Here is a 22429-nt window from a genome sequence, read left to right as displayed (position 1 = left end):
GGAAACTAATCTTGTAAGTTAGCATAATTAAATGCTTGCATTTATATTAGAATTGTTTATTCTTTTAGGGAAATGTTGTTAAAATGTTGACGTATAATAATTTAATAAATTATTATTAAAAAAATCAAATTACAATTATTATTTGCGGCATTGGAAAACACTCTTCGTCTAGTCTCATATTTCATAGGTTTTAGTAATAATGGTGATACAAGTAAAAATGTTAAGACCTATATCTCGGGAAGTCTAAACTTAGCTCTGGAAAATTAAATATCCTTATAATCAGGGTACCAAGGGCTACCTATGGTAAAAATTTCAGACTAATCCGAGAGGTGCTTCTAAACGACACTTGTTCCAAATTCTTTATTTGTCACCCAATGTATTAGGCAATGCTTATTTTTCACTGTTTTTTATAAATCGTAAAAACACTTGGTATAGTTAAATGGAATATTGTTTTGAGAACCAATAGCAAGAGATTTGCACAAGAAACCGTATAGCTTTTACATAATTTGTTGCTATAAACGAACAATTTGCAATACATTAGTTGTCTAAATGTATGTACATAACCGCATCTTTATTGAGACGAAACATTTTTTTCTCTTTGTTATCCGTTCCGCCACCGAATCCATAATTATTAATTTTTTTGTTATAAGCGAATAGCAAGTTTTAAAAACGCACGTACCGAACAAAAATGTTTTTATTTACAATTTTTTGACATTTCTTTTTCTCATTCTTCGTTATTGTTTACATTGTGCAGCCAGCGTTGCCATATTTTACGTTTATTTTGCGAAAGCGTTTGCGTTTGTGATACAGAGTACCAAATTGTACTCTTAACGCATTTAACTTTCGCATCGCATTTGCTTTCGCATCGCAATACAGAGTAACCATTCAATTAAATTCCTTTCTTCAACATTTGAACCAATTTCATAATGTTATCTTTCTTGTTGTTATGTTTTTCTTATATTTTTTTATATTTTACTTTATGAATTTACCCCCTGTTTTTGTAAAAAAAATTATTCTTCTCACACGAATTGTCAAATTTTGTAGATCGATTTACTCGCTTTAGCGTAAATGTAGAGCGCTGATTTTTAAATGAGGAATTCCTAGCTGTATATGGAACGGGTATACGAAAAATTAGGTATGTATGTATTCTGGGGGCTGAGCTATAGATGCCTAAATTATTACGAATATAGACGAACGAACAAAAATAAGTTACAAAAACAGGGGGTAATCCTTCATATTTTGACTCCTTCTTGTTCGTGGCATATGACATGACAAAGCGTTAGTGATGTCATGTATGTACATTAACCCAGGAAAATGTTCGATGACAAATCATGAGTTGAATCATAGGTGCAAGTGACATGTCATAGGTGAAAATTTAGGTGAATCACCAATGACATTTACAAGGGAGTGACACATGATTTCACGAATTCATTGTCATAGCATCTTGCACCAGTTCATCGTCATAGAATCTTGCACCAGTTCATTGTCATAGCATCTTGCACCAGTTCATTGTCATAGCATCTTGCACCAGTTCATTGTCTTGGCTTCTTGCACCAGTTCATTGTCATGGCTTCTTGCACCAATGCTTTGGATCCGGATTTTCGCCAATCAGAAATAAAATTCGCAATACAATTATGTAATTTGTTGAATTAATAAGAATACAATGCGCAGATGATTTGTATCGCCAGATGTTATATTTCTTTATTTTGTATGTAATTTTCAAAATTATATATTATATTAATCTGCAATATCATATTTATCTCTTCCGATGGCTGCAAGATACTTCTTTCATCTTGAGGGGTTCCGTTTTTCCAATATTCGATAAATTATGTGTCAAACTCTGAATCAACCTCATCGTTTGGGAAATGTAGTATAAATTTGAATTCTGTTATTTTATTTCAAAAGAAAAGGCTTATCCTGTAATAGTTACCATGTTATGGTCTCTTTTATACTTATTTTACCGATATTCTAATTTGCTTCTCTAACTTTGCATGCCATGTTTTGTGATATCGTGATCTTTCCATTGGAGTTTTGTTCCCTCGGGTCGCATAACGTCAAATGGCTCGTATTCATATGCCGGTGGCATCTTTATCCATCCTGTTAACATGGCCCAACCAACCCAATAATTGCACCTCGATATGTTTTACTATATCGGTGTTGGTCGGCTGGGGAAGCTCGTGGTTTATAGACCGGGTCTTTTTCATACTTCTTTTTAATATCCACAAAACGAAACAGGTTTCCAAACACAAAATATATTTTTCTTTTGTTTTATATCAATTTACATTGTATTTTTAATTAAAATATATAAATATTGCCACTATCGAACACTTTCATCTGACTTTTATTTACTTTTGCAAGTACACAATTATTCGGGTATATGAGTATTTGATAATTTATTGTCAATTTATTTGAACTCATGACAATATTATGACAAAGATCGGATCTTTCACCACTTCAATTTCACTCATGAAAATTCGATGAAAAGATCGGATCTTTCACGACTTCAATTGCACTCATGAAAATTCGATGAAAAAGATCGGACCTTTCACGACTTCAATTGCACTCATGAAAATTCGATGAAAAAGATCGGATCTTTCACAACTGCTTTCGCACTCATGCAAAAGAACCAGTGAAATCATGATTTCACATGGAATCACTTCCATTTAATTTTGCTGGGAAGTAATATGCACATTGTTTTATCGAGGAACAACAATTGCAGAAAGGGGTTGCTGATTGGGTCCTCTTCCATTCCTGTTGCCATCCTATGATTTTGAACCGCTTCCCATATCTGAAAAATATTGGCCAACTTCAACTCTGCCTTCAAATTACGCCAAACTCGATTGAGGTTCATTGATACTCGGATGAACATGTACCCAGCAAAATGTTCGATGACAGATCATGAGTTGAATCATAGGTGCAAGTGACTTGTCATAGGTGCAAATTTAGGTGAATCACCGATGAAATTTACAAGGGAGTGACACCTGATTTCACCTGTTCATTGTCATGGCATTTTGCACCAGTTCATTGTCATGACATTTTGCACCAGTTCATTGTCACGGCATTTTGCACCAGTTCATTGTCACGGCATTTTGCACCAGTTCATTGTCATGACATTTTGCACCAGTTCATTGTCATGGCATTTTGCACCAGTTCATTGTCACGGCATCTTGCACCAGTTCATTGTCATAGCATCTTGCACCGGTTCATTGTCATGGCTTCTTGCACCAGTTCATTGTCATGGCTTCTTGCACCAGTTCATCGTCATGGCTTCTTGCACCAATGCTTTGGATCCGGATTTTTGCCAATCAGAAATAAAATTCGCAATTATGTAATTTGTTGAATTAAATTAATAAGAATACAATGCGCAGATGATTTGTATCGCCAGATGTTATTTTTCTTTATTTTGTATGTAATTTTCAAAATTATATATTATATTAATCTGCAATATCATATTTATCTCTTCCGATGGCTGCAAGATACTTCTTTCATCTTGAGGGGTTCCGTTTTTCCAATATTCGATAAATTATGTGTCAAACTCTGAATCAACCTCATCGTTTGGGAAATGTAGTATAAATTTGAATTCTGTTATTTTATTTCAAAAGAAAAGGCTTATCCTGTAATAGTTACCATGTTATGGTCTCTTTTATACTTATTTTACCGATATTCTAATTTGCTTCTCTAACTTTGCATGCCATGTTTTGTGATATCGTGATCTTTCCATTGGAGTTTTGTTCCCTCGGGTCGCATAACGTCAAATGGCTCGTATTCATATGCCGGTGGCATCTTTATCCATCCTGTTAACATGGCCCAACCAACCCAATAATTGCACCTCGATATGTTTTACTATATCGGTGTTGGTCGGCTGGGGAAGCTCGTGGTTTATAGACCGGGTCTTTTTCATACTTCTTTTTAATATCCACAAAACGAAACAGGTTTCCAAACACAAAATATATTTTTCTTTTGTTTTATATCAATTTACATTGTATTTTTAATTAAAATATATAAATATTGCCACTATCGAACACTTTCATCTGACTTTTATTTACTTTTGCAAGTACACAATTATTCGGGTATATGAGTATTTGATAATTTATTGTCAATTTATTTGAACTCATGACAATATTATGACAAAGATCGGATCTTTCACCACTTCAATTTCACTCATGAAAATTCGATGAAAAGATCGGATCTTTCACGACTTCAATTGCACTCATGAAAATTCGATGAAAAAGATCGGACCTTTCACGACTTCAATTGCACTCATGAAAATTCGATGAAAAAGATCGGATCTTTCACAACTGCTTTCGCACTCATGCAAAAGAACCAGTGAAATCATGATTTCACATGGAATCACTTCCATTTAATTTTGCTGGGAAGTAATATGCACATTGTTTTATCGAGGAACAACAATTGCAGAAAGGGGTTGCTGATTGGGTCCTCTTCCATTCCTGTTGCCATCCTATGATTTTGAACCGCTTCCCATATCTGAAAAATATTGGCCAACTTCAACTCTGCCTTCAAATTACGCCAAACTCGATTGAGGTTCATTGATACTCGGATGAACATGTACAGTTGCCAAAAGAATTTCTGATAGTTTTTTATTTGTTACTTTAACGTAAAACACAAACAAATACAATTAATTATCATTACAAATGCAAAATATTCGCTTTCGCCGATTTTTTTCTATAAAAAATGTCCATATTTAAATTTTTTTGTTCAACTCACTTTGATTTCTGTAGTGAGAGAAAATTGCCTCACATTCTCACTTTTTTGATATTTATGATAGCTACTTTTCTCACGAACGTGAGTTTTGTTCTCCCTTATGATGTTTATAATAAGGGATGAAGCGAGAGTGAGAAAACTCACCGTGAGATGATGTTTATGATTGGGCTGAAAATAAATTTGTGTTCTTGTTTAAATTGGCCTATATGGAAGTTTAGTGTGGAAATTCTTGTCCAATTACAGGAGGAGAACTTTACAAACAGTGCAAAAAATATTAAGCGGATGTCTTCACTAATCTAGAGGAAAGAAACATGTTGAAAGCAGATTTTTTGATCAGTGTTTTTTTTATCGAAATATCAAATATTTTCTTAACAAAATATACTAACCCTGCGTTTACACATGACAGGACAGTTGACTTCATGTATTGATTGTCAAAATCCCACAACTAGCCTGTGTGACGTAGGCGTCCAGACAACTGCGAAAACAGTTGTAAAATTATGAATGAAAATCACCGATTTCTTTTTGTTTTGCGTTCACATATTTTGTTTTGTACATATTCTTTTGTTTTCAGCACATTTGAATTATCATCTCACTTCTTTTTCACAAAAATGTCAAAAATTTGTCAACCCGGCTGTCTGTAAAAAACTGATGGACAGCTGAGAGACAAACGACAAATGTATGCATGTGTTAGTAAATCAGAGTTGTATTTGAAGACAAACTGTCTGGTGTAAACGCCTAGTAAATATAGGCAAATAAATGTAAATGTATCTATTCTATATGCGTGTTTAAATTTCAAGCTTTTTTTTCCTAAAAAATATCAAAATTCATTACATCGTTTATAAATCGACCACAAAAATATGACCGTTTTCAAAACGAGAAAAATAAACGATTATCGAATTGCATCACACGTCTTTTTGATCAATTTTTCCATAGAACAAAATGGAATATGAAACCGATATCGAAAACAATTCGATGTCGGAAAATGTACATGCATCACACCTACAGTCGTTTTTGACTCGTTTTGAGCTCGAAATCGATTTCCATCACATACCAGATTATTTTCCCAAAACTACTGAACCTAATTTCATGCAATTTTCCGAAAATGTTCAGAAATATCCCATGGTCCAAAATGCTATATATATGTAGACGGATTTCGGGAGCCTATTGTTTTATAATCGATATATTTGCTAAGGTTATGAGTACATCGGCTTGCAAATTAATGGGTCGATTCCGTATTGCGACGCGAGTCATGTCGCGTCGTCAATCGTCTCTGCGACAAAATTAAAAAAATTTACTACGTAAAGCTATAGAAAATAATCATCGATAACAAGTTATCGGTGATGTAGCGGAGCGTTTTCTGTTTTGATATGAATAACCCCCTGTTTTTGTAACTTATTTTTGTTCGTTCGTCTATATTCGTAATAATTTAGGCATTCATAGCTCAAACCCCAGATGACATACCCATCTAATTTTTGGTATACCCGTTCCATATATCGTTAAGGATTCCTCATTTAAAAATCAGCGCTCTACATTTGCGCTAAAGCGAGTAAATCGACCTTCAAAATTTGACAATTCGTGTGAGAAGAATAAAAATTTTTACAAAAACTGGGGGTAAATAAAAAAATGTCATAACAAGTTGTACACAAAAGTTATTGTTTTCTATATTAATAAGCTCAGTGGAACTATTTTTTTAAGATAGTGAAGAAAATATAGTTAACGTAGCATCTATCAGACGACACTTAAGAGATAAATTTGTTGTCGCCGGAAAATGCACGTTACGGCGACAAAATTTGACGACGTCAGGAGAATATTGCGATAAGTAATGGAAAAATTGCTTCTGGCAACGCGACACGACTCGGGTCGCAATACGGAATCGACTTATAAATTTCGAGACAACGGGGTTGCGCCGCCGATCAAGAAAAACGATCAGCCCTATTCTGAACTGTTTCCCATGGGAGCAAATTTTTCCCATTGCCACGTTTTCCATATTCTCATATGGACATGGGAACAGCAAAAAATTAGAGAAGAAATTTCGAAATTAGTTACACCAAATTATTATAGCATACTTTTGGGGGCTGTAATTTTGTTTTATCATACAAAATGCATATTTGCATTGAATTCACGGTTTTTGAATTAGGTGAGTAAAGGCTCACCTCTTTTACTTATTCCTACTTTTACTTATTCCTAATGATCGCTAGATCTCGTATTTTGCATATTTAAAAAAAAAAATAAAAAATATAAATTCGGATATTTTTCCCGATTATTACATATTTTTGCGTTTATTACATATCGTCATCATAAATGCCCGAAGACGTATCTCCAAAAAATCAAAATTCCTTTTTTTATTGAATCTAAAATATAAAACTAAAACACATGCCCTTGTAAAATTTCTAGCTTCTACGTTCAAAAATAACGATCGTATTCAAGAAAAGGCATTTCGGAAAATGGGATAGCATTGCAGTAATTTGGCATATACAGTATCGGCCAAAACTAAAGCACCCCTCAGTAAATTTTTTTGAAATGATAATTTTTTTATGAAAACTAAATTATAAATTTATTTTTTATTTTTCTTTTTATTTATTTATATCTTCATAATTGAAAAATACAAAAATAAGGAGATCAGAATTCAATAAACAAAAGTTAAAATTCAAAAAACATTTTAGGTCGCAAATATAAGCGGACAAAACTAAAACTAAGGTACAGCAAAAACTATTGAAATCAATATTTCGTTGCTTATCCTCTATTCTGGATGACACAATCACATCTTTTAGGCATAAAGGATACTAAATTATTAATTACTGCAGGCGAAATAATCGGTTTTCGGAAAATTTAGCTTAAATCCTCAAAATACTGAAAATTGGAAGTTACCGTTATATGGGGGCTACACCCAAACGTGAACCCAGGTCCACGATTTTTGGCGAATATGTTTTGTGACCACTAAGAACCCTAAGTACCAAATTACAGCTAATTTAGTAGGAAAATGTGGCTTAAATATCCGAAATACCGAAGATCGGAAGGTACCGCTATAAGGGGGCTATACCAAAACATTAGCCGATATTGTTCATATTCATCCAAAAATGATGTTACAGCATTCTCTGGTCAAATACTAAATCCCTTAGGTTTAAAAATTAGCAAAAGAACGAATTGCAAAAGAAAGGTAGACGCCGACTTATTCAGTCGACGACCAGCAAAAAACCTTCCGCCTCCATGTTTTACAGCGTCTTTGCAATATTTAGGATTTAACGGTTGCCCATTTGGTCCAAGCCTTTTACCATCTGAATACTTGAAATTAAACATAGATTAATCGGAAAACAGTTCAAATGGGTCTTGGCGAATGCCAGTCTGGCACCTTTATTTTTAGTCAATATGTTTTTTTTGCTGGTCGTCGACTGAATAAGCCGGCGTCTATCGTTCTTCTGCAATTCGTTCTTTTGCTAATTTTTAAACGTTACCGTATTGTATTTGACTAGTGGATGCTGTAGCATCATTTTTGGATGAATATGAACAATATCGGCTAATGTTTTGGTATAGCCCCCTTATAGCGGTACCTTCCGATCTTCGGTATTTCGGATATTTAAGCCACATTTTCCTACTAAATTAGCTGTAATTTGGTACTTAAGGTTCCTAGTGGTCACAAAACATATTCACCAAAAATCGTGGACCTGGGTTCACGTTTGGGTGTAGCCCCCATATAAAGGTAACTTCCGATTTTCAGTATTTTGAGGATTTAAGCTAAATTTTCCGAAAACCGATTATTTCGCCCGCAATAATTAATAATTTAGTATCCTTTATGCCTAAAAGATGTGATTGCGTCATCCAGAATAGAGGATAAGCAACGAAACGATTTCAATAGTTTTTGCTGTACCTCAAATGGGGGGTGCTTTAGTTTTGTCCGCTTATATTTGCGACCTAAAATGTTTTTTGAATTTCAACTTTTTTTTATTAAATTCTGATCTCCTTATTTTTGTATTTTTCAATTATAAAGATACAAATAAATAAAAAGAAAAATAAAAAATAAATTTATAATTCAGTTTTCATAAAAAAATTATCATTTCAAAAAAATTTACTGAGGGGGTGCTTTAGTTTTGGCCGATACTGTATGTATGTATGTATGTACGTTTGTGTGATCGTTGTCGTAGTCGTTGAGGAGACTAACAGAAGTTCAATAGAAATTCATCTGATAAAAAAACCGAAGGTCATATTACGAAAATGAATAAAAATCTTTTGAAATTTATTTGTTTTTACTTGCCGTGCTGCGTTAGTAGAATCAACCATGACTCTTTTTCTCGTATTTCAATACATATGTGGTCTGTTCCAAAACTGCAAGAATCTACTAATTTCTTCCATTTTTTTCGATATCATAAAGGAAAATTTGTTATCGTAGTAAAAAATAGTAGCTTTTGCAGGTTCTGGAACAGACATATCGCACATTTACTCAAAGAGTGACACATCTCGAAAAATCAAGTTTCGAGAAAAACGCGTTTTAAGTTGGCGATTGAAATTTGACTTCCCAACTAAAAAAGATTATGTATTACTCTAAAACTAAAATAAATACTTTGACCACATTTTGCAACCAGATATCAGTGTTAAATGTCTGTGCATGATCTAGCATGATTTGACGTGTTTTAGTGCTTCATAAACTCAAAAAACTTTTGTGGTGAATTATGCGAAACTCGTAGTAAATGAGCTGTAACTCGTCGAATTTAAGAGATATCAGCATGAAAATTTGACACAAGATAAAGTAGCAGTAACAGAAAAAATAGAAATTGCTAACTCAGAAAACGAATTTTTTGAGTTATGTCACTCTTTGAGTAAATGAGCGATATGGTATATTACAGAACTGCAAAAATCTACTAATTTTTACTATTTTTTTCGATACATAAAGGAAAATTTTTTTATCGGAGTGAAAAAATATAGATTCTTGCAGGTTCTGGAACAGGCATATAATATCGGTTTGTCGTATCAGTAGTGCGATTCTCTAACACATTTTTTGATTTACCGACAAAAATCGGTAAAATTAAAACGTAAAACTATGAATGAAAAGTTCAAATAAAAGTTGACAACACAGTAGCTATCGGTAGAACTTTACGACTACTATTTATTCGTCGCTAACTTAACGAAAAACATTGTCGGTAACTCAAAAAATGAGTTAGAGAATCGAACTACAGAAAAGAAATGCTGCCAAGAAATTCGTCCTCGGAATGATGAAATTTGCTCTGTTCCAGAACCTGCAAGAAGCTACTATTTTTTACTACGATAACATTTTTTTCTTTATGTTCTCGGAAAAAATATTACAAATTAGTAGATTCTTGCAGTTCTGGAACAGACCAATTGATTCTTTCGATATTTTATGGATATAAGACGCTAAAAATTACAACAATTGTCGTAGTATATAATTTTCCATCATATACGAATATGCAAAATGCGAAATCTACTAATGACATATTTTTGCGCAGGGAAGTTTCCAAAAGTCCCATGGCAATGATTACAACAATTGCTGGCTCAATCGTTGTCGAACGTATTGAAGGGGGTTATCCACTTAATAGAGGACAAATTGTGCCAAAATTGTTGGATCGTTTTGAAGTTGACGGAGGAGGAAAAAAGGAAATCGAGCTTTATGATCAATAATGCACCTGAAAAAGGAAAGCCGACGACTCGAACCCACAATCAGCTGAGCCAGGCTGGGGTTCGAACAAAAAAAAACATTGTTCCACAACATCCCATACGGGACAAGGGAGACTTCTCTCATATCAATGAGTGCACCCCGATTCATATTTAGCTCAATGATATGGGACCTACTGTTTATCGCCGAGTCCGAACGGCGTGTCCTAAGACAGAACTTATAGAGAAGTTTTTCAAGGCTGAAATACTCAGGAAATGTCGCCAACATTACTGAGGGGTATTTAACAACCATTGAAAAATGTTTGGTGTTGCCTGGCCGGGGAATCGAACCACCGACCTTCTGCGTGCAAGGCGGGCGTGCATACCATTGCACCACGGTGAACCCACGTCCTTGAAAAACACAAGGAAAAAAGTGTTGTCACGGCGTGTTAGTGTTCAGAGCCAAAACTCATAACTTTCAAAGACTACGCTAAGAAGCGTTTGTCATGAAAGCCATACAATTTCTGAACAAAACATTCAGAATTGCATTTGAAAGAGTAAAAGTTTGATGATAGCGAAGCCGTCCCACATCCGATATGTCTGAGGAGCCTCCATTACCAAAGGCGAAACATGTCATGTCACATAGTGGTGGGTGTGTGGGTTCGAGTCGTCGGCTTTCCTTTTTCAGATGCATTATTGATCATAATACTGGATTTCCTACGAGAAATTAATTGACAACAAATCGATTATGTCGAGTTTTCGTGGTCGTTTTGTGCATTTACCCTGTTTTTGTTCAGAAAAATACTATATTTTGTTTTTTGTATATTCGTTACAGAACATACAAAAACACAAAACACAGTTTTTTTCTGAGCAAACAGGGGTAAATGCACAAAACGACCACGAAAACGCGACAACATCGATTTGTTGTCAATGAGAGCCGTACCTAAAATTTTCTGGCCGACATTTTTGCTGAACATTTCGAAGTTGAAAAACGTCATATTGTGGTACTTTTATAGCGGCTCTTAAAATAAAGGACGAAAAGGACATTGAAGGAAGCGAGTTAGAAGGTCGAAGTGCTCTACTAAAATAATCCTCATTCGATTTGACTGAAGACATGTCATATCAAAAATAAGCTAAAGCAACAGTGGACAAAGATATAACGCTAATTCCTGATGGCTTACAGGGTCTCTAGCAAAAACTTCATCACGCCATATCGCGAAAGATCGACTCACGGCGAATCTGTCCTTCGGGGTTCTGTATATGGGCAAAACTGCCAATTATTTCATATTCCATTTCCAAAAAATTGAATTTTTTCTTTTCGCGCTACATTAACGATTTTTGGTACATAAGTTAAGAAAAAATTCCCCAGTACAAATCCGCTCGCGAGCAAATTTTTGGTTGTTGCGGACAAATGTTATCGCGGTTTTACTTCTGCTTTTAAGAAAAAAATATTATAAAAACGCTAATTATTTTATTGAGCACAATTGTCACTAAAAAGTTATCACGAAGTGACGTCATTAAGTAGATTGCATAATACTTGTAAAATGTTTCTCAGCATTCGCGGAATTTACAAAAAATTGACAAAATTTTAAATGTAATCTGAATTTTTTGAAAATATAGCTCCATATACCCGTCAGAAATTACAAAAAAGTAACAGTTTTAAATAAAGACTTCACGGGGAATCAAATGAGACCAAACTTATAATCATCGGGATAGTAGTTAGGATATTATAGCCAAAATAAGCACATATTTGTGTTACAAAAAACTAATTTTGGTTTGGAATAATAGTTTTCACACGCATTCTAGAGTCGAAAATATTGGAAAAATTCTATAAGAGTACTTCTTTTATTTTTCTTGAAACTCCCAAGAAAATGGGTGGATTTTGCTTTATCTACATTCACATAGAAGGTTTCCCATTGAGGAAAGTTATCGGGTTGTTGAAATAAATCATTAGACTTCTTAAACGGAAACAGAGTTCAAATAAACCGCTTTAACTTATATGCATTATTAAAATATGTGTAAATCGCGTAATTATCAAAATCGTTTTGTCCGCATGTGATTTTCATGTACAGCAAGACCATATCTTTTAATTTGTATATATTTTTCGAAATATAATTTGGACGCTAAGATGTAGCATCGGCTGCATCTTAGCATTAAAAACCCTATAAAACATCGCTAATTTTCCCAAAGTTCATACAATTTCGTTCCGCATCCGGTTTTAGTGTCACCATGAAAATCTGCATCGATATATACCTATTTCAAGGCAATCAGTCAAGAACCGTGGATGTAGCATCACACACTATTTTTGGGATAAAATGAATGTAGTTCCCTTATCAGTGAAGTTTTTAAATCTCTGTTTCCGCAAAAAGGAAGATGCTGCACTAGTTTTTTCATAGTAGTGCAAGCGGCCGACAGAATACGCGATAAAATGCGCGATATTTTCAAAAACAATATTAGGTGATTTTCCTACCTTGGAATTTCTCGTATCTCGCGTTTTAGTAGATGGAATTTCACGAGTATTGATTTATTAGATCCGCAACGTAAAAATCAAAAATTTGCAATCAAGTACGAGTAAATCGAATGCCAATTGTAAAAATTAGGCCCGAAAAATATGATTTTTAGAAATTTGTTCACACAAAATTTTCGTATTTGGATACAGATTTCTCTGAAGCTGTGTAGGCTACATTCACGACACATATATCAAAAAAACAGAATCGTGAGTTCTTCATTCCTATATATGATTTTTTGAAAAACCTGTTTGCGGAACGAAATTATAAGAAAATTTCAAAAAACACTTAAAATCTGGCTTCAAAATGTCAGCATCATTTAATGGTAGACGCAGATCAAATTTTGAAAAGTAATACATTAGTGAGATGATCCTTATTTAGTTGCCTTCTACTTTTACTTTAACGGGAAAATCGTAAAAAGTGTGGTTTAATCACAAATCGAGAGAAAACAAAAAAAGACACGTTGGCTTCAACCCATTTTTACCCATTTTTTAACATAAATATAGCCACAGCTTCCACGCAAATCAACTTTGAAACCCAATATTTTTTGCCAAGTCTAAAAACATTTCATTTTATCCAAAAGCATTTAAATTGTAAAATATAGAACCACTATTCGCGAGTTATAAAGGGGTAAACCTTGGCTTCAACGATGTTAAATTTTCAATAATATTGCCCATATACTCACCAAGGGCTTTCATCTCCAATAGGAATTTTCCACCCCCCAAAATTTCGGTTCACAGTGTAATAAATCCTAAACAGCATCAATGGGCGAAAAAATCCGACAGTCCGTAAGAGAAAAGAAAGGTTACAGACAATATCTGTTGGTAAATTTAAAATCCTCCTCGGTTTGACAATGGACTGATGAAATGAGGTAGAAAATACCTATTTTAGATTTGTCAAGCATAAAGTCTATAAAAAGTTATCATTAAAACTCATTACGACGGGTCAGCAATGCGGACCGGGTCTGCTATTATTCTTAAAAAAATCCACGATATTTTAAAAAATATTCTAAAAAAATTCACCATATTTCCAGGATATTAAAAAAAAAATCTTAAAATATCCACGATATTGAAAAAATATTCTAAAAAAATCCACGATATTTAAAAAATACACGATTATATAAAAAAAATATTCTCGTCGATACGTCTGAATCACATGAAATATAGCCAACATTACGTTGAGGGGTTTTACTTCTGTGGTACTCGGCAAGGTACCACCATATTTGCGTAAAAGTAGGCATTTATTACACAAAAACTTCGACCTATGTCCACAATAGGTGGTAATGTTATATAGGGGCTATACCAAAACGTGGACTTATGTAGACCATGGGTGGTACTGGTATAGCCCCAATGGGGGTTTTTCTAAACGTCAATTCTCTGTTAGTTTTCTCAATTTCTCCATTAAGTTCAAACGGCGAAAACTCAAAACTTACGAGGAATTTCCGTTCAGAATAAAGTTGAATTTTCGTGATCACAACGAACCTCAAATGTCAAATTATAGCCAGTTCGGTGAAAAACATAGAGCTACATCCTCAAAATACTACACCAAAACGTGGACCGATATAGAGCTTTAACAGATGTCCTCTATGGATTGAAGGTCTACTGTAGATAGAAGACCCTTAAGGGATGTTTTGCATAAATGGGAGGTATTCTAAATATAGACCAGGGGCTGGATTCTTGTTCTATGAAAATTTGAAATGAAAAATATTTCCTTTATAATTTTTTTCATTTGACAGTTTTCTCCTTTATAAAAGTTTTCATTTCACATTTTCATAGAAACAGAATTGAGCCCCAGGGTAAGGCAGAGAAATTAATTTGGTCTACCTAGTGCTCTCAATGAGCGTACATTTGTTGATGCTCACAACGTGTTAGCATGCTAGATGCATCTACACTGGTTGTGAGCGATAACCAATTTACGCTCACTTAGAGGACATTTGGTCTGTTCCGGTACTGCAAGAATCTACTAATTTTTACTATTTTTTCCGATAACATAAAGGAAAAAATGTTATCATAGTAAAAAATAGTAGCTTCTTGCAGGTTTTGGAACAGAGCATATGCCTTCCTCTGATCTATACATTGAAAGAGCTCCAACAAATTGCTTCTTAAGAAATACCTTAAGAGAGGTATTTCGTGGACAGAAAGAAGCCTTGTAAGGGAGGTTAACTGTAGATCGAACATATTTGAGGGATCTGACTTTCAAAACATCGGTTGCTTTACAAATGTCTGCAAGTGTCTTAAGTATTGTGCTTAATAAATCCGTTATATTTAACTAGGACAAAGCTATGTATTTCAAAACGTCACAGTTACGCATTTTTAACGCACTGAAAAAAGAGACATGCATCATTTTAATTTCTGATGCATTTTCGAGGAACAATGCTTTAGTGTGCAACTGAAATATTTTGACAAAATCTAAAAATTGAAATGTGTTGGTACGTATCAGAAGTTAGCCAGGAATTCTACCCTAGAGAGATTGAGACAAAACCTTCAAGTTAGGTCTCCTATTGATAGTCGACGCCAATAGGACGATTTCTATATAACTAGAAGGCTTTTATGGGCCGATTCCGTACAGCGAGGCGAGTCATGTCGCGTCGTCTATCGTCTCTGTGACAAATTTTAAAAAATGCACTACGTACAGCGATAGAAAATAATCGTCGATAACAAGTTATTTTTATTTTTTTTTATTTTATTTTTATTCGTTAGTAAAAATGTACGGCGACAGCTAATTTGTTGTCGCCGGAAAATGAACATTTCGGCGACAAAATTTGACGACGTCAGGCGATATTGCCATACGGAATCGAAAAATTGCATTTGGCGACGCGACACGCCTCGCTGTACGGAATCGGCCCATTAATAGCAGTCGGTTCTGTATAGAAAACCTTCAACAGGACCATAAAGAAGACCTTCAATAAAGGTCATTATATATTAGAAAGCCGATGGTGATAGCTCTATAGATTAAAAAATCAAATTAAATATTTTTGCCCGGCATCCCATAATCGAAACCCATTTAAAAGAAACTTTAAACATTATTTATATGCAACTTTGTAATGTTTTTATTGCTATATGATGTTATTATGGTGGATGTTGTTATTTAGATTTGAAGAATTTTCAATATGACGATTTTGTTCGTATTTCAATTTTAGTTAGTAATGTTATAAGAAAGCTTTTTGTTCTAAAAATTCTTATGAACTAAACCACACAATCAATATATCCTTTAGCAATACCAAAATGTAAAAGAAGTGAGAATTTTTCACAAACAACTCTTAGAAAGTAAGAAAAAAATGGAGGAGAATACATTTTTAGTTGCTAGCAGCTGTTGCAACTGGATTCGTGGCTGTCGTCTTTGTAGTTGCAGCTGCTGTTGCCGTCGATGTAGTCGTGGGTGTTGTTGTTGAACCTCCACCGAAACGTTCTAAACGTTTACGGGCTTTTTCTGCCCATTCACTTGAATCCGTTGCCGTGGTATTTGTTTTGGTGGCATCTTTTACTGCTGCTTCACCTCCGAATCTCTGGAGCCGCTTGAGTCTTCTTTCTTCTGCATTCAATATTGCAAGATTCGCCGAGGTAACACAACCAAAACGTTCAGCACGTTTTTTTAATAATTCCACTTGTTTCTCACAATTCACACCTGGTATCGGTGAATGGACAAAGGAGGCAGCAGCTTCTGCTGCAGAATTAATTCCGAATTTCTTGGCTCTTAAATCCAAACGTTCTTGTAATGTCATTTCTGAAAATTTTTTAGCTGCACCAGTGCTAGGTGCGACAGAAGTTGAGCTAGAATTGCCAATAGTGCCAATAGTAATTGGAGTGTGTTCGCTCACTTTTGCTGTTTTAGCTTGCGTGGGTTCCGTATTCTCTTTGGTTGTATTTACAGATTCACTTGTAGAACTACTGTTAACTGATATTTTACGTTTCAATACAACTTTCTTAGCTGTGGATGTTGGTGATTCCAAAATCTCGTCTTCCGCTAATACAGAATCATTAGCGTCTGATGCGCCCTTAGTGGGTATAACGGTGGTGGGTGTTGTTGTTGGACTCTTGAGAAGTTCATTTTCGTCACCTGCAAGAATTTTTTCTTCATCAGACAAAACAGCTTCTTCATCCAAAATGTCTTCTCCCACAATGGATGAGTCTTCTAGCAGCTCTCCTCCATCTAAGGCAGCTTGCAAGCGGTCTTGCAGTTCATTTTTGTTCCCCGCAACCGATAGACCTCTATCTTTTAGCTCACGCTTCAAGTCAGCTACCTATAATAAATGAGCGTTTATTATTAAATAATTACATGGATTTTTGTACATTTATTTCTTGATACTGTGAATAATCCTTTACATTGGGAAATCATGTTAAACCAACTTGCCTTCATATTAGCAACGTCGACGACAGGCATGATGAAAGACTTTGTCGAGTTTTATTGTATTTTTTAAGCTAAAAATAATTGTCTTGATTGTTGTCGCTTTTTTCTGTCGTAAACTAATTCATTGAGAAAACAATAAAACATGGCGAAATACAACATTGTGCATGGAAAAACGCCGCACGCAACTAAATAACGGCGTAAAAGTCAAACTGGATACGTTGTTCGCGGAATTGGACGTATACCGTGCGTTTACACATGACAGGACAGTTTAGTACATGTATTGATTGTCAAAAAACCAAGACTTGCCTGTGTGACGTAGGCGTCCACACAACTGCAATAGCAGTTGTAATACCCCGGTTACACTATTGAAGGTTAACCCACTGGGTTTAATAGATCCAGTGGGTTAATCTTTGCTGGTTACACTTATACCCTAGACAGACGGCAGAGTTACCCTGCGTTTACAAATGACAGGCCAGTTGACTTCATGTATTGATTTTCAAAATCCCATAACTTGCCTGTGTGACGTAGGCGTCCAGACAACTGCGGAAACAGTTGTAAAATTATGAATGAAAATCACCGAATTCTTTTTGTTTTCCGTTCACATATTTTGTTTTGTCCATATTCTTTTGTTTTCAGCACATTTGAATTATCATCTCACTTCTTTTTCACAAAAATGTCAAAAATTTGTCAACCCGGCTGTCTGTGAAAAACTGATGGACAGCTGAGAGACAAACGACAAATGTATGCATGTGTTAGTAAATCAGAGTTGTATTTGAAGACAAACTGTCTGGTGTAAACGCCTAGTTAATTTGCATTAAAAACTTCTTAATTTGAATTAATTTTTCAACCTGACAGACGATAGTTTCTGCATTTATGAAACAGCTGTTTGTGTTGTTTGTTTGTACACATCATACCAATTTATAATGTTATACAAAAGTTCGACAAAATATGTGAAACAAATATACTTTCTACCATTGACATTCTCACCACCATAAAGCAAAAATAAATTTAATTTATTCGCGATATTTTGAGTATTTTTAATATTATAAATCTGTAGCAAAACTGTAAAGAAACATTTGAAGAAGATATTATTTTCGATAGAACCCAGCAAAAAAAAAAAAAATGGAAGTGGTGCAAGTTGGAGTGAGGATTTCATTACATGCATGGATGCGCTTCCAGTGGACTAATGAAAAAGGCAATCCTTTTCCTCACATTTGGATTACATCCAACAAGCACTTTTATGTATAAACGATAAAAAATTCAATTTTCATTCAACAAATGAAATTAAAGTAATACGGCGTTTATATTATAGTTTTTTGCAGGGTTAACCTTCTTTATGAGGATTTGTTTGAAGTATATACAATGGAAATGACATTTGAAACCCAGACCCACTGGGTTAACCTTGTTATATATAAACGGCCTATAAGAATAAAATTAAAATGTCTTATTAATGGCCTGTTCCCGTACTTTACAAAGTGGTAAAAGTCGTAAACGATTTTCATACAAATTTTGTGTACGGGAACGCAAAACTCGTAAAAGTGGTAAAAATTTTAAAAATGGAGTGCTTCCTAGCTGCGTGCTGCGGAAGCAAAATGGAGTGCTTCCTAACTGCGTGCTGCGGAAGCAAAATGGAGTGCTTCCTTTCTGCGCGCTCCCTTGTAAAATTCACTGAGGAATTCATAGAAAAAGAAGCACTTCGTGACACTTGCACCAGTGATTTAACTGCTTCCGTGGATGCAAACTTTTTGCTGGGAATTGGTATGGTGGGTAATGAAATGTTTGTGAAAATAATAATTTTAAAAAGAGATTTGTTAGAAGGCCTGGAAAACGATTAGCTGCTATTCTACTCGCGAAAGACCACTACTTATTTGAAAGAAACGCGAAAATTGCTGATTTGTTTTCCTCTTTCATTTTCATAAACATGGAAATTTGACAAAAGACAATAGATTTTCAGCAGCATTGCCATATTGAAATTGCTAAATTTAGTTTAAATTCCCTTTGATTTTGTGCATTAAGAATGTGGATAATGCACGAATTAAATTGAATTAAGGCAGTTAATGCAAATTAACGCTGCCGTCTGTCTAGGGTATTAGCTTTTCGAGGGTATAAACTGTCAGCTGATGTTTGTTTACGTATACATACAAAATAACTAATAAAGTCGTGTGTTACACTTTTTCAATTTCTCGTATGAGATATCGTCCCCTCTTTGCTCATATTGGTATATTTTACACACAGTGATACATTTTTGTATCATGGTATCAATCGTACTTTTTCTTAAAAAGTGTCTAATAGTACGTTTATATATAACCGGATTTAACAAACCCACTGGGTTTCAAATGCCAATTCCTTTGCGTATATGTCAAATAAATCCTCATTAAGAAGGTTAACCCCGCAAAAGTCTATAATATAAACATGGCCTAATGAAGCAAAATAATTTTATGATTTCCAAATAACTTTAGATTTATTAACTCCATGAAATCTCATGCGACCAATCGTAAACGTGTAAACACGACAAACTCTGTTGCAAAAACAGTTGCAACTTTTGGTACTTTTTGAGTATTGTTGGATTTTTTTGCACAAATACCGAATACAACACTGTATTTTTGGTGGATTTGTGCCGGATTTAAAATAAACCCAGCCATGAGAGGATTTAATTTTTGTATGGCAAATCTGGTCAGATTTGAGCAGATTAAGCAAATAAATCCTCATGAAGTGGGTTAACACGGCAAAAAGCAAAAAGTAGTGTAACCGTGCTATAAAATTATGAATTAAAATCATCGATTTCTTTTCGTTTTTCGTTCACATTGAACAAAGAAGGTGAAGAAAATACTACAACAAATACACCTCAACAACAACTACATAGAAATTGGTTTTTGTTTGTAATGGTAGTGTCACAAAACAAGGAAATGTCTATAAATTATTGGAATTTATAAAACTAATATTTTTCACATTTGATTGAATATTTTGAAAAACACGAACGAAAATTCGTTACATTTTCAATTTGAAAGTATTCATAAATAAAAATATATGTAAATGTCGTATGGAATTTGACACTAAGTCGGTGGTCAGACTAGCACGATTTCAACATGGCGACGTCAAGTATGAAGTAGTGAAACCCATGTACATGGTTTTCTGTGTTTGTTGTGTTGCCTCTTCTTGTTCTTCGTTGCAAGATTTTTTCTTCAATTTTCTTTCATTTTTATTTTCTCAAGCAAACGTTAACAACAAAACAAACATAAATATATTTAATAAAAACATTTAATTAATGAAATAGTGAAAATTTAACTATTAATATTAATTTAATTATTAATGTTAATTATTTTATGTTGTTTTTTGGTTTATTTATGTCTTTTTTTTTGTTTTTATTGGTATGAGAAACGCGAATGGTGAAATAAAGAGGACACGCAAAGATCTTAAATTTCACGTTAACGTGTGTGGACATTTACGAAATTTGAAAAGAAACTTTAACGAAATTGGTTTCATGAAACCTTGCTAGTCTGACCATCAACTAAGAGGTAGTTTACACTATATATCAATGTCATATGACACGAAATAAAAACATTCCATATCTTTCCACGCAGGCAATGTGAAAACGTAATTCTATTAAATTTTTGCTGGTGTGGACGCATAGAGTAAATGGCGTAAGGAAAATCTCCAATATTACACATATTAGCGAAAATATAACGATGGAAAATTTCATGTCATATGACATTCAATCAGCTGGGTATTGCTGTTACCTTATTTTGTTCTAACATGCCCTAAACACATCCAACATTGTTAATATATGCTTTTTATTATAAAATGAGAAACAAATATACAAAAAAGACAATAATAACTTCAAAAATGAGTCAATGTGTTCGTACAATATGTAAACAATGAAAAGTGAATAAGTGAAACTGGCACCGGCGTCAAAAATTTTTGACTTTGAAGCCCAAAACTGAGCGTTGATGTGTGCAACACAAAGAGAATTAGAACAAGATAAATTTTCGGACGTCAATGGCAAACGCAACATTTTACTCAAACGTTGGATGGATTAACCCAGTGGGTTTGGATTTCAAATGTCAATTCCATAGCGCAAACGTCAAATAAATCCTTTAGATCAAGTTCCATCAAGTTCAAGGTTTCGTATCATGGTAGAACAAATACAAGGTAAAGTTAATACTACAACAAATACAACTCGAACAACAACCACAAAGGAATTTGTTTTTGTTTGTAACGTTACTGCCAGTTGTATTTGTAAACAAAACAAGGAAATGTCTATAAATTATTGGAATTTAAAAAACTAATAATTTTTCACATTTGGTCCAATATTTTGGAAAACATGAATGAAAATTCGTTACATTTTCAATTTTTATGTTTCCACATCATTCCACTAAATGCATAAATTCTCGCAGAAAGTAGAATTCTTGCAGAAAAGTTTGGGGTCGCTGGAAATTCATAGAAAAAGGAGAAGCTGTTTCAATGTTTTGTTTTAGAAATCAAAGAAGCACATGTTTATTAGGGCTTTATTTTTTTAAATTTTAACAACATACCTCACATATTAACAAACGTTGTATCGCCTCTACAAGCGGTGATTTACTGCGCGGCTTATCGTTCGAACTTGGAGGAGGTTACATATCATTGATATGAAGAAGTCTTTCTGGGAAATGGTTTTTTCCGAATGATATATTTTTTTTCTCAAAAAATATATGTCCCTAATGTACATCGAAATAGAAATAAATGTATTAAATGTCATATGAAATTTGACACTAACGTTACAACCCAGTTCAGTCAGCTGTGTATTGCTGCTACCTTTTCTTATTCTACCATGGTTTCGTATGAAAGTTTGAACGTGTGGCTTTAGAGATACTAAAGTAATTTTATGAAATTGCTTTAGAATGGAACTCGATCTAATAGAACGTTTATATATAACCCGATTTAACAAACCCATTGTGTTTCAAATGTCAATTCCCTTGCGTATACGTCAAATAAATCCTCATTAAGAAGGTTAACCCTGCAAAAGGCTATAATATGAACATGGCCTAAGAACGCAAAATTTCATAAATTTTTTTCAATGAAATTACTGTTGTGTTGACCGGGACTAAGCAAATTGCCTTTCTCTTTGTCCAGAGAAATCTTCCAATTCAAAACATACATATCTTTCTCTTTGCTCTTTGTAAAAACTCTCTCTCACTCTTAGCCATTCTGTAACAGTGTATTTGTTTAATAACGTACTATGACTTCCACCACTACAATGAGTTTAAGCCAGGTTA

The 22429-nt window shown here is 34.2% G+C and overlaps 1 protein-coding gene across 2 annotated transcripts; it reads right to left on the bottom strand.

The window, feature by feature from the left end:
* Positions 1-15855: 15855 nt before the first annotated feature.
* LOC141401294 (uncharacterized) lies at positions 15856-17394 on the bottom strand. Of its 2 annotated transcripts, none has more exons than XM_073981425.1 (2): positions 17181-17394; positions 15856-17070 (listed from the first exon to the last, which is right to left on the bottom strand). In XM_073981425.1, exons 1-2 carry the CDS (start codon positions 17208-17210, stop codon positions 16126-16128), a joined length of 975 nt encoding a protein of 324 aa, XP_073837526.1. In that variant the 5' UTR covers positions 17211-17394; the 3' UTR covers positions 15856-16125. The 2 variants fall into 2 exon arrangements, with proteins under 2 accessions (XP_073837526.1, XP_073837515.1); XM_073981414.1 differs by having other exon boundaries at positions 15856-17066; positions 17177-17335.
* Positions 17395-22429: the final 5035 nt, after the last annotated feature.

Source organism: Musca autumnalis, unplaced genomic scaffold (genome assembly GCF_047663935.1).
Source record: "Musca autumnalis isolate F117 unplaced genomic scaffold, ASM4766393v1 scaffold_1, whole genome shotgun sequence".
NCBI lineage: Eukaryota > Metazoa > Arthropoda > Insecta > Diptera > Muscidae > Musca > Musca autumnalis.
Note: the sequence above shows the minus strand (reverse complement) of the source record. Positions and strands in the feature narration are given on the sequence as shown.

Excerpts from the sequence above, each read along its gene's own strand:
- LOC141401294 (XM_073981425.1), bottom strand. The coding sequence starts at position 17,210 with ATGCCTGTCGTCGACGTTGCTAATATGAAG. Across the intron at positions 17,071-17,180 it reads TCGACGTTGCTAATATGAAG|GTAGCTGACTTGAAGCGTGA; the intron begins GCAAGTTGGTTT and ends CATTTATTATAG.